Source organism: Miniopterus schreibersii (assembly GCF_964146895.1).
Source record: "Miniopterus schreibersii genome assembly, chromosome: 1".
Taxonomy (NCBI): domain Eukaryota; kingdom Metazoa; phylum Chordata; class Mammalia; order Chiroptera; family Miniopteridae; genus Miniopterus; species Miniopterus schreibersii.
The window spans coordinates 37795471-37806747 of record NC_138101.1 but is presented as its reverse complement, the minus strand read 5'-3'; the positions used below and the strand labels follow the sequence as shown (position 1 = coordinate 37806747).

Here is an 11277-nt window from a genome sequence, read left to right as displayed (position 1 = left end):
CATATTTTATCTTTAGTTACTGTTGCTTAAGTAGTTAAATAAACAATAAAATGTATTGGAAATTATATTTCAATTGTTAATCTATGTACATCTGTATAGTGACCAAGATGGGGGATTTTAAATGCATTGTGTTATCCTGAATTAAATCCAGAGTAGAAAAAAGGATATTGGTGAATATTCAAAAGCCGGTGAAATATGAATAAAGTGTGTAGTAAGCTCATAGTATTGTGCACATTTTATTGAAAATTTGAAAATGAAGACAGAGAATTTCTGTATACTCTTCAACCACCTTCCACTAGTGAAAATACATTACATAATCATGGTACATTTGCTAAAATTAGAAATTCTGTGTTCGTTTTCAAATTTTCTTTAAATTTAAAATTATTCCAAAATATGTATTTGAAATATAATTGTGCTAGGCCTTTAGAATGTAACTATGCACTCATACTCGTGTGTGAGCGCGCGTTCATAGATAGCACAGGGGCAACAGAAATGAAGGAAAGAAGACAGTGAATCTTTGACAGATGAGACTGGAGAAGGGAAGTCAGCTGGGAAACCATAAAATTAGGCCAACATATTTTTAAATACTATACAGAAAACAACAGGAAAGCTCTCTGAAGTTAGGAAAGTTTTTTTGAAACACATGAGAAAGGAAAAATGAGTTTGGACTAAGAAAGTTAAAATCTGCTTTGCCATTTATTAGATACAGACAATAGACACAGATAAACCCAGCTGTAAAGTTAACAGAAGATAGTATTTCTCTCAAGAACATGCTATAAAAGTGTGACCACCCCCCAAACTTAGAGTGACTACAGCTTTTTTACTTACAGAGAACCCTTTTCTGTATAATCATAGATTGTTAAAAACTTGCTCTTTGAAATCCTTTCATTAAGGTTGAAATATCCCACTCTAGGCAAGACTAAGTCACTTCAAAACACACACACACACAAAACCAGCTTCTACTTACAATCCAGGGGTAGTCAGAAAAAGGGTTTGTGGAAATAATATGTTATCGGACTAAAGAGGTCTGTTTGCCTGCACAAATCAAAGCCCAAAGACACAAATAGGAATCTGCAGCAAAGGAAGGATTTATGTTTAAGATGTGACCCATGTCTGGAATCACAGGTGAGCTACTGCTCAAAGACCTGGCTCCTGGATGACATCAGGGGATAGGCTATATAGATGACAAGTCATTAATCATGGTGAATAAGGGAGTATTGGGTCATTTTTTCTACTGACTGGTCAGTGCTAGGGTAGGGGGTATTTGATCAGTGCATCTGGTCCTGATGTCAGCCATAGCATTTCTTTATCTGCTTTCTCAAGGATGTGGTCAATGGGTTTGTTCTGAAGCTGAAACACAACTGAGACCTGGATGTTATCTCTAGTTTGACCAAAACTCCATCTCTGGGGTCAACAGACCTGAGACTCTGTTCCTAAGTTATTTGATGCTGATCAGAACCTCATTGTTCAGAAGGCTTAATGATTAAGGGAGTGGTCCTGCAAGGGAGGAGGCAGGTGCACCAGGGTGCTGGATTAAGCCAGTTTGAATCAAAAGAAAGGAGAAAGGTCATATTAAACAAATGAAGTTTCTACTGAGTTACAAGTATACACCTATTTCAACTTTTTGATTTCCAATAAAACAGCACCTTGGGTCCATATTGCAGTCCAGACGTAATGTAGAACCCTTTACATACAGCCTTGCTTCCTCTTGTGCCTATCAAAAAATTTTAAAACTTCATTTTAATTTCTCCTAAACTCCACACTGCCCCAAATTCCTGTAATAAACCTACATTTTCCTTATTTGATATGACACTTCATGGTTCTTCTGGAATGTGGACTCCCTCCTTGCAATGGGCCAGAAACCTGACTTTCTTGGAATAGAAATGGGCCTAGGCTTATTGGACTAAGAAGCCTGCCTCACACTAAAAGTTCAGGAACATTAATTTCACATAAAGATGAGCAACAAAAAAGTATCAGGTTTATGTCCCATACAAAGTTATTACAAGAAAAAAGAGAATAAGGAGCATAGCATCATCATTACAGGTAACGGAAACATGCCTGAAAGACGTGCCACAAAATAGCTCAAAACTGTATGTCACTATTTTGAATGTAGCTAAATGAGATTAAAAAAGGACACAAGATATTAAGAACAACATGATTTAGAATTAGAAAATCTCAGTTAATTAACTCAATGGGAGGATCCTTCTACAGTGTATTCATATATCAAATCATCACACTGTATACTTTAAACATCTTAGATTTATTTCTCAACTGTACCTCAAGAAAGCTGGGGGGGGGATTAGGAAAACTCGGAAATGAGGTGACAGAAAATTAGGAAGATTAGTTACAAAGAATACACTAGAAGGAACACAAAAGCTAGTAAACACAAAAGATTGATTTATTTTTTGTAAGAATCTGCGTCAATGCTTGGGTCGATGCTTCTCTAGTCATCTTGATGTTCATTCTCTAATAATACTTTATGGTGGACTCATAGGAACAATCATCTCATCAAATGTTGATATCGTATCAAGTGTTGATAATAGTTTATACCCTTTGTACATGAGTTGGTTTTGCTGGATATTAAATCCTTGGCCACACTTTTCCCTTGAATATCCTAAATGTCATTCCACTTTCTTCTGGCAAAAAAGTTTCAGTCAAAAGTCTGATGATATTCCTATTTTCTTTTCCATTTTGCAGATGTGACAAAACATTAAAATCTATTAAATCTGGGTATTGGTTTTACTGTATCCTTGAAAAAATACACCCAATATTTCACCAAATCTAAGCTGACCTAAATTTTAAGAGCACCATTGTTTTCTGTATTTATAAAAAAAGAAAAAATACACTCTAATTTCAGGGCTGTTAAAATGTTGAGAAATGTGGGTCATGAGTGAAATACACTACATTCATTTTATGTTGCTAAATAACAAAATACCATAAACATAGTGGGTTAAAACCACGTAAATTTATTCGCTCACAGTTCCGCAGGTCAGGACTGGGGGCACAGCATAGCTGGGTTCTCTGCCCGAAGCCTCATAAGGTTAAAACCAAGGTATCAGCTGTGTTATGACCAGAAACGTGAGGTTTTCTTCCAAGCTCACACAAGTTGTTGACCAAATTTAGTTCCTTGCAGCTGCAGGCCAAGGTCCCCATGTCCTTGTTGGCTGTTAGCTGGAGGCCACTCTCAGCAACTAGAGGCCATTCCCATTTGTTTCTACGTGGTCCCTTCACTCTTCAAAGCCAGAAAAGTAAAATCTCTCACATCAAATTGCCCTTCCCACTTTCTCCAGGAAAAGTCCAGTTTAAGGGTAGACAGGCAATACACCAGAAGGCTAAAAAAAGAAAACAAAAGAAGTTTACACTTGCATTTCCCTCTGTCTAGAATATTCTTGTGCCAGAATATCTAGCAGGGCTCAAATAATTTAGGTTTGGGCTCAAATTTCACTTTCTCAAATAGGCCCTCTGTGACTATCTAAAATTGTCTCCCTCCTCCCCAAGTCTCCATCTCCTTACCCTTTTTATTTTCTTCATCATATTTCCTTTCTGAAATTATTTTTTCACTTATTTTCCATTTTTTTGCTTTCCACAATGAGACTGATGAAACCAGGGATCACTGTATCTCTATCCCCTGACCACTGACTAGTCATTAAAAGTTTAATAGGCATTCAATATTCAGAAAGGAAAGAAAAGGGGAAGGGAAATTGGAAGAACACAGAGAAATTGGCATTATCTGTGGAGTAGGCCAAAGATATTTATATTTATTAACTTTAGAGTCAAAAGACAGAGGATAAGCCTAGTACCAGAACAGAACCTTGAAAAAGTGGGAATATAGACCAATTTGTTTTTAATGGTTGCGTAGGAAAGGCACACAATTGGATTGAGAAACCCGAATGATGCCACAGGTGAGCAGCATGCAGTTTTCAGGTAATTGGAGATGTACTATTTTGAAAAGAGAACAGAGGCATAAAGAGTAATACAGTTTTGTCTGGACCCTCCCTCCACAGCAGAGGGAAAAAGCTCTAATTAAGTGAAAATATCACACATTGCAAAAGATGATGTAACATAAAGTCAAAGTGTATGTCAATTAAAAAAATCCTACAGATGTTTCTTCAACTATACGCTGTTATTTAGAATGAAAGGTAAGTCCTAATGTGATTGTGTCCCACTAATTCTTGTTTTCTAAAAAGGTGAAAGGGGAGCCAAGGGAAAAAGAATTAGATGAAAGGTCCCTAGACAAGTATTCTGGTCCGTAACCTGATAGTAACCAGCTCTGAGACCAGCTGCTCGCCCTTGACCAAGTTCACTGCACCCACGAAGCGAAGGGGGAAACTGGATGGCATCATGCCACTGATCGCTCTAGGGACCACGCGCTTCTACTAGAGCCGTGGCAGCGCCGGACCCGTAGCACGCGCCCAAAATGACCTGTCAAACGTGCGGGACACCTGGAGCTGCCCATTACTGCCTTCGGTTACGTACAAAACGAGGGCCTTCCGCTTCTCGCTACAGAACTCAAGACTTCTTTTTTATAATTTATAAAGCATTTCTTTTATTACTGCATTTTGTATCTTGCTTAATAAAAAAAATTTATTATCTTTCTTAGAATTTTTTTCCATCACACGCATCGCTCCCGTGCTCTCTCCCGCTACCACCAGCCCCGCAGCGCCCCGCCCCGCCCCCCGCTCCTCCTCTCCCTCGATTCCCACCCGAGCCGGCGGGAGCCCACCGCCTCTTCAATGTCTAGTCTGCTCTTGACCCCCTTAGCCCACTTCTCCCCCTCCCTCCGCTCCCAGGCCCCGCCCGCCCGCCGCCCGTGTCCGGGGCGCTCACCCACGCCGCAGCCCCACGCTCTCGGCGCCGGGACCCCGCGCGGCTGTGGGGCCAAGGCCGCCTCGCACCTGGGCGGCGTGGGGCCCGCCCCGCCGCGGGCCGCACACAGCCCCGCCCGCCGCCGCGCCCAAGCCGGAAGTCGGGGCGCCGCTGGGGTCGACGGGAGGCGCGGCGGGCGACGCGCTCCCAGCCCCGCCCCCTCCGGTGACGTCGCCACCGCCCCTTGACCCCCGCGGTTCCGCTCCGCTCCCGGCCGCCTGCAGCTCGCGGCGGCTGCTCCCTGGAAGCCATGGAGAGCTCCGCGCCCGCGGCCGCGCCTCTGGGGGAAGAGGCGTCCTGCTCTTCCTGGGGGGCCGGCAGGTGAGAGCGCGGGCGCGAGCGGGAGGGCTGGCGCCGGCTTCCTGCTTCTCCGCGTCGGGCGAGCGGGGAGCGCTCCGGAGGCCGCGGGGCCGGGGCGGGGCCGGCGCGGGGAGGCGAAGGCGGGGCGCGGGTGGGTGTGGTGGCCCGGGCTCCGGCCTCCGCGGCGCCCGCCGCGCCGAGGAGAAAGTCCGCCATCGCGCTTCAGGGGTTGCTCCGTTCGGGTCGGGGTCTGCCGCCCTCCCGCCCCGGCTCCGGCGGGCCGCGTGGCGGGGAGGGCCGGGCCGGGAGTCCAGCCCCGCGAGCTCCCGGACCCGCGCCCGGCGCTCTGCCCCCCGCCGGTCAAACGGACGCCTGGCGTGCGGCGGCCGGTCCCGCTGAGGGCTGTCGCCGGAGGGAACGTGGGAGTCGGGAGTCCGTGACGGGACACCCCGAGGACCTCTGTGGGCCCCAGCAAAAGTATATGTATATAACACATAAAAATTTTAAAAACTGAAGGAAAAAAGCCCCGAGTTACCCATTCTTAGTTCCCAGCTGGTGCTGAGGCTCTTCACGACTTGTCCACTCCTGGAAAATGCAGGCGGCGGGGGCGATGTTCGTGTCGTGCCTGTCGCACCGTCTCGCGATTTAAAAAGCGGATCGCCGCGCCCTGCCCACGCCCGGAACGCTGTGCGGCGAGGACCAAGGGTGGGTGTGAGCCCGGGGGTGCGGGGCTGCCGCGGTGTGGCTGCCGCTGCCGGCGCTGCCGGACTCCCTGGGCGTGCAGTGCAGTTCTACCAGAAATCCCCCGACCCCTCTAAAGCGTTTCTGATGGGCCTCACGGAAGTGGTTTTTGAACCACTCCGGGAAGGCAGGACTTTCAGAAAAGTAAGCTTCAGCCGTATCAAGCGGCAGAGCTGCTGAGAACGTGGCTCTTTTTTTACTGAAGAGCTTCACCCACTAGCCCTTTGCCCTCCGTGCAAGGAGGACAGCTAGGGAAAGTGTACTAAGAATGAGAAAACGAAATTTTGTTCATTTTCGTATTTTGTTACGATGCCAAAACAGTCTCTTACAGTGGATGTGTACATATTTATTAGTTGATCGCTTAAGCACAGCTGTCTTCTGGCTTGCTTTCATGAGTGCAAACATGAGTGTTTTTAATAGTTATCCATTTAATTAACTGGATAGCTGATATCAGTTAATGGTGCCAGTCAATGTTTGGTAAGATCAGTGATAACATTTTGATTATATTTACAAATCCTTTGGCTTATATGTCAATGCCAGGCCTAAAATGATGGATTCTAAAACCGAACTTCGAGCTATCACATTGTTTTTAGAATCCTGTAATTGATAATTAGAGCTTCCCAGAACTTGGAATGGATTACACTTTACTAAGGTGATATTGATCTTAGCTATCACTGTGGCTCAGGCCCAAATGCCTGAGGCTTAGGGAGCCATCTCTGTTTCCCAGTGCTTATCCTATTACCGTTTTTCTTTGTATACAGTGCTGTGAAAAAATTGGGAGGAGCTGTGGTAAATGATACATCACTATAAGTTTTCATTATAAGTATGTCTTGTTACACTACTAGTATGTTTAACTTTTAAAATTTTCTCAACAAATATTTTTTGAGTGTTTTCTTTTTTCCTACTACGTAAGAGGTAGTAGGCAGTATATAGCATGGTACTGAAGAGCTAGACTACTTAGGTTCAGATTCTGGCTCTGCCATTTACCTGCTCTGACTTTAGGAAGGTTAAGTCAGCCTCAGTTTTGTTTTTTGTTTTTATATTTTTCCCTCTATTCAGTGAAGATGGTAATAGTACCTATTTCAAAAAGTTGTTAATAGAATTAACTGAGTACATCTAAAGCATTTAAAACAATGTGGGCACAGTGTTAACTCTTACTATTAAATGCCAGCTCTTTTAGGTATCTGGAATATACTAGTGACTTCTTAATGGATCATGCATTCTATAGGGAAAAGTAGGCAATAAACAGTTAATGATAAGTGATTTGAAGAAAATACAGCAGGTTAGTGAATTAGGGAGTGACCAAAGAGAAAGGGAGCTGTTTCATTGATAGGGTGATCAGGAAGGGTCTGCATAACATTTGTGAGGGAGTATTTTAATAATTCAGAGATCTGAAGTAAAAACATTCCAAGCAGAGGCAATAGCAAGTGTAAAAAACTAAAGCGATGACAAGCTTGGCTTTTTGAGGAACAGCAAGTAGGCAGCATGGCTGAAGATAGTGATCAAGGGGAAGAATTGTGGGAGTTGTGATTGGAGAGGTAATTGGGAGGCAGACCACGTAGGCCCTTTTAAGCCTGGTAAGGTATTTGAATTTTATTCGTAGAACCAAAGGGTAGTTCTGAGTCAGGGAGTAATATTAGTCTGACTATATTCTGAAAGATTTAGGCCATTATATGGAGAATTAACTGAAGGGGAAGGGCCATAGTATAAATAGAGAAACTAGTTTGGAGGACTTTGAAGTAGTTCAGATAAAATATGATGGTGGTTTGGCCTGAGATTATACTGATTGAAGTAGTGAGAAGTGCTCAGATTTGAGATCTCCTTCGAAGGAAGAGCTAACAGGATTCACAGGTGAAGAAAATTAGAGAACAAATTAAGAAGATCCCTAGATTTTTTGGCCTGAGCAAGTAAATGGTAGGTAGTACCAGAAACTGAATTGGGAAACACTAGGGAAGAATAGGTTAAGCAGGGAGAATTTAATTCTGTTTTGGGGCTTGTTGTATTTGTGATACTAATTGGCCATCAGAATAGAGATACTGTTTTGGAAGATGTGTAAAATACAAAGGTCAGAGGAGAGAACAAACATGGAGAAATAAGTTTAGGTATCATCAGTGTATGGTAAATTCCATGGATTGAATGAGATTATCTAGGGAAACTGTATATTAGAGAAGGTTTATGGGACACTCCAACAAAATTGCCAAAATACAGATCCAACAGAATATATGCATCGATGGTAAAATGACACCTGAGAATAAAACAGCCATGGGCTATAATTTGCAGTATACAGAAAGAGGAGGCAATCAGTGAATTTAATTTTGACCTATTTTTTAAATCCAAGTAGAGTGGTAGATAATAAAATATGTATCTGATTTGTAAAACCTCCTTTAGTAACTGATGAATCTGATCCCATGTATAATTGAATGTTACATTACAGGATGTGAATATTGAATAACTGTGCTTGTCCTTAAAAATTGTGTTTTGTTTTTTCAGTGCAAATACACATTTGCCCATCATGTCAACAGAATCTGTGGAGATTGATGATGCATTATACAGGTAAGAACCTTATGGAAACTGAAGCTTTTTTTCCCCATTCTTTGTTCTCAAATAATGAAGTAGTCTATTTGAGGATACCATTAAGCCTATGCCAAATTTTGTAAATATATCTTAAGAGCTGCTCTTGAGTTAAAATTGGGTTTTCTGCAATTTTTTTAAAACTATATATAGTCTGAAAGCTGGAATATTTAAATCTCAGTTGCTTTAGGAGATACGACAGAATGATTCTGCTATCCACTACAAAATATACCTCTTGTTTTTGGACAGGAATACATATTTATGTTCTTGATAGTACAGGAGTCTCATGAAAAACAATCCATTCTACTTTATTTACTCATACAGTAGCATCTAGAGAATATTTATGTAAGTGTAATCTCATTAATAACATTGTACATTTGCACTATATAAATAGTGGAGAAGTGTTGTGTGATTGAAGAGCTGTGGTTTTAATGGAATTTAGTGGGACTTTTTTTCACCATACTTCTTCATGAAATCAAAGTACTTTTTTCAGAATTAAAGATAAGTAAAAACGCCTATGTTGCTATTACTCCTAAGAAATTTTTTAGTACTTCAAGTTGTTTGTAAGACAGTATAATCTCAGTTTAAAAGTTTTTAGGTTTTCTCTCTATGTAATCATGAAAAATAGATTTTATGTAGGTACAATTTGGAAAGATAAGCTCTTTGTGTATTTTAGTTCCACTTTATGTATTTTTACTGTGGAATACAGTGTCATTTTTGAGCACTTTAGAAGGAGCTAATATGTTGATTTCAAATCTGCTTTGTACTATTCACTTGGAAGAAGTGATGAAAGACTAACTTAATTTTGCTTATGTGAAAATTATTTTACCATATGTTCTCCAGATTATCAGTATACTTCAGAAGTCACCTTAAGTTTCGACTCTTTAACCTATAATTATGTTGTTCTTAATATCATTTCGATCATATTCTTGAGACAACAGATAGCAACTCTTTGAGTTCTTTGGCTAATTTTATTCATTATTTAGTTAAAATCCCTGTGAAACTTTTATATCCGTCCAACCCAGTAATTGCAGACTAATGAACATAATTTTCAGTAAGCCAGACATTTCTTCACTTGCAGTGCTATATAAGGAGGCTGCAGTTTGCTTGACTGAAAATTATAGAGTATAGCAGTTTAGGTATGATATATAGCAGTCCATATATAATCAAGTATTGCTGGGTCATAAGGTAGTTTTATTTTTAATTTTTTAAGGAGCGTCCGTACTCTTTTCCATTGCTTCTAGACCATTTTACATACCCACCAACAGTGTACAGGGGTTTACATATCTCTGCATCCTCACCAACACTTTTATTTTCTGGGGTTTTGTTTTTGTCTTTTGGTTTGGTTCAGTTTGGTTTTATAATGGCCATCCTAACAGATGTGAGATGATATTGTGGTTTTGCATATCTCTGACCATTAGTGATGTTGAGCACCTTTTCATAACACACAGAACGTGTATTATCGTTGGAGAAACGTCTATTCTAGTCCTTGTTCGTTTTTTAATCAGGTTATTAGGGGGTTTTTTTGCTATAGAATTGTAGTTCCTTATATATTTGAGTATTAACCCATTATCATATACATAGTTTGCAAATATTTTCTCCCATTCTGTAGCTACACGGAAGATTTTTAGTTTGAGGTAGTCCCAATTGTCTGTTTTTGGTTTTATGGCCTGTGCTTTTGGTGTCATATCCAGGAAAACTTTGTCAAAACCAATGTTAAGAAGCTTTTCCTCTGTTTTCGTCTAGGAGTTTTATAATTGCAGGTGTTACGCTTAAGTCCTTTAACACATTTCGAGTTGGTTTTGTGTGTGGTATAAGATAAAGGTCCAATTTCATCTGTTTTCTGCAGGTATCCAGTTTTCCCAACACCATTTGTTAACCCCAACATACTGTTTTCTCTGAATACACTGGCCATGCTAGACTACTTTCATACCAAACGTAGTTTATACTTTTACATCTAAATTGTCTATTTTTAGAGCTCCATTTTGTGCCTCAAAATTGCCTTCTACTTACCTTTTAAGACTCACTCAAATGTCTATTCTGATATCTTATCTGAGTTACTTCTAATCTTTTCAGCTCAGTCCTAAAGCATGTTATTCTTGTTGCTATTAAAGTATTCATCGCATTGTCTCAGTATTTTTTTTTACATGTATCAGCTCTGTCAGACTATAAGTTTCTCAAAGTATGGGACCATGGCACGTTGTCTAATGCTTAGAAAATTCTCATTAAATGATTATTAAATAAGGCAGTGGGTTCAGATTGACTTGTGGTCTGGAACCCTAGATAGTTGGAAGTAAAGGAAGTCAACAGGAACTAAACTAGAAAAATCAAAAGATATGACTGAAAAGTCTGAAAAAAGTGCATATGGTACTTACAGTAAGAGATAATGATATTAAAAGGTACTTACACATTTCTTCCTGAAGCAAAACCAGCATCCGGGTAAGGAACAATATTCCCTCTGCTGGAATGTGATATGAGAAGGGTTAAGACAATTTTACATCTGGAAAATTCTGACAACTGGAAGAACTGAAAAAAAAAATTTGTTTTCTCTGGAATTGGGGCATTTTGAGCAAATGAGCATCTTTTTAATGGGCCACATATACATAAATTTATTTTTACCTAAAAGTTAAAAAGGAAGTGTAACTTTTTGTCATTTTTTTAATGGTTAAAATGTTTTTTTACAGTAGGTATCAAGTTCTAACTGGGTCATTTAAAACAAAAATCTAAACCATTACCTTAAATGTTTTATAAAAAGTGGCAATCCAAACTTTCAAAATTTCTCTATTAGGGCACCACTTC

At 40.6% G+C, this 11277-nt stretch overlaps 1 protein-coding gene and 1 long non-coding RNA gene across 3 annotated transcripts in view; one reads left to right on the top strand and one right to left on the bottom strand.

The window, feature by feature from the left end:
* Window positions 1-685: 685 nt before the first annotated feature.
* Window positions 686-4646, bottom strand: LOC308559322. Of its 2 annotated transcripts, XR_013999129.1 has the most exons (3): window positions 4423-4646; window positions 2979-3332; window positions 686-1714 (listed from the first exon to the last, which is right to left on the bottom strand). It is a non-coding gene; the product is annotated as an uncharacterized lncRNA (long non-coding RNA). The 2 variants fall into 2 exon arrangements; XR_013999130.1 differs by lacking the exon at window positions 686-1714 and having other exon boundaries at window positions 2946-3332.
* Window positions 4647-5051: 405 nt separating this feature from the next.
* Window positions 5052-11277, top strand: part of UBA6 (ubiquitin like modifier activating enzyme 6) — a 67513-nt gene continuing 61287 nt past the window's right edge. Inside the window, exons 1-2 of the mRNA XM_081141731.1 lie at window positions 5052-5187; window positions 8398-8460. Of these exons, the coding sequence (XP_080997857.1) occupies window positions 5117-5187; window positions 8398-8460 (134 nt within the window). The 5' untranslated portion in view covers window positions 5052-5116. The remainder of the gene's footprint in view (window positions 5188-8397; window positions 8461-11277) is intronic.